The following is a 1555-nucleotide window of genomic DNA, read 5'->3' as shown; positions in this document are numbered from 1 at the left end:
AAAACGACGACGAAAGTTTCGAACCGTTCGTGACGTGCCGTCACCGCCACTCGACGAAGAAATTCTAGACCATCTACAACGCCGCGAACTACCGCCACCCGATTACGGGTACACGATGATTAGGGATAGGCCACCTGCATCTGCTGCCGGCCGCCGCGGACGACGTCATCCGCGCGTGCATAAACGCACGCTCATCGAGCTACATCTAGAAGTGCTCAACGAATGTGCAGCGGCGGAATGGGAAAACGTCAAAGACGACTATTTGCAGATGCTCGTTGAAGAGTTTATGGGGGACCGCCATGGGCACCGTAGTTCCCCGGCTTCTTCTTCGAACGAGGACTCGACAACCCACCATTCGACAACCCTGGATCCACCCACCGATTCCGACGGAACGGATGCATGCCCATTGAATGACCCCGATCCATGGCGTTGCATGGAAACTAAAGAGTTACAAACGGACCGTTCTCCACCTAACGACGAGCACCGATGGAAGTGTACAGAAACCATACACGTAGCCACGCACCCTTGTCAACCGCATGAACACGACCCCGATCCATGGCGTTGTATGGAAACCATACAGTTAGCCACGGACCCTTGTCCACCTAACGAAAAGGACCCCGATCCATGGAGTTGTATGGAAACTATACAGTTAGACCAGGACCCGTCTCCACCTAACGAACAGGACCGATTGAATTGTATGGACACCCTAGATACCGAAAGAGAACAGCGTCCCTCTACTGTTCCGGGGGACGCGACGTCGGACTGCACCCCATGGATTAACTGGATTGACCGCAGCAAGCACCTATTGCAGCCGTGCACGACGCAGCCGTGGTTTTTGCAATTAACAGCGGATTGGAAACAATACCTGCGCGAGCACATGGCGGCAGACGCCGACCACGGCGTATCCGGGCACATTGACAACGGTGAGGCGGCAACCCTGCAGATGAAGACACTGCGGTTGTGGAAAGAATGGATTGCAAGACAGCATAAACGGACGGATACATATAGCGACGAGGAGTGGTTTAAGCATTTGTTGAATACTGTACAGGAGGCGACAGTGTCGGAAAAAGGCGAAGTACTTCTAGTAGAAAAAGTAATGGCCGCAGAAGATAGAGTGAGAGATGTACCACGGTCGCAACCACTGCATCCGCAACCTTACATGAAAAAACCGTTAACCGCACAAACATGGATACTGCTCCTGGCATTAGTCGTAGAACAGTGCGAAGTCGAACGCAGTTTGCAGGATAAGGAGTTATATGTGGATGACCTATTGCAACAGCTCTGACATTCGCATGACGGGGCATATGAATGCGACATAACGCATGCTAACATTAGACCACTTTTGCTTCATTATGTGATATACATAATATACTTCTACTTTACATTATTCTATACCTTCTTTTTTTTTTTTTTTTTCGTTTGTGTTTTTTGCTGCGCACTTCTGCTTTGTTTTGCTAGCGTTATCTTGTCAACTTCTTTTAATATATCTATAGACACAGGCTTATAGAGGTTAAATATATATATAGAACATGTGGGTTGATAACAATTAGGTAAA

At 48.9% G+C, this 1555-nt stretch overlaps 1 protein-coding gene across 1 annotated transcript; it reads left to right on the top strand.

Annotated features, from left to right (window-relative positions):
* Positions 1 to 115: 115 nt before the first annotated feature.
* On the top strand, positions 116 to 1285 carry AK88_05675 (uncharacterized protein; the record flags this gene model as incomplete). Its single annotated transcript, XM_012483277.1, has 1 exon — positions 116 to 1285. One exon carries the CDS (start codon positions 116 to 118, stop codon positions 1283 to 1285), a length of 1170 nt encoding a protein of 389 aa, XP_012338700.1.
* Positions 1286 to 1555: the final 270 nt, after the last annotated feature.

The sequence above is a fragment of the Plasmodium fragile genome (assembly GCF_000956335.1).
Source record: "Plasmodium fragile strain nilgiri unplaced genomic scaffold supercont1.226, whole genome shotgun sequence".
In the NCBI taxonomy this organism is placed as follows: Eukaryota; Apicomplexa; class Aconoidasida; order Haemosporida; family Plasmodiidae; genus Plasmodium; species Plasmodium fragile.
The sequence above is the reverse complement of the archived record's forward strand: the minus strand, read 5'-3'. Positions and strand labels throughout refer to the sequence as shown.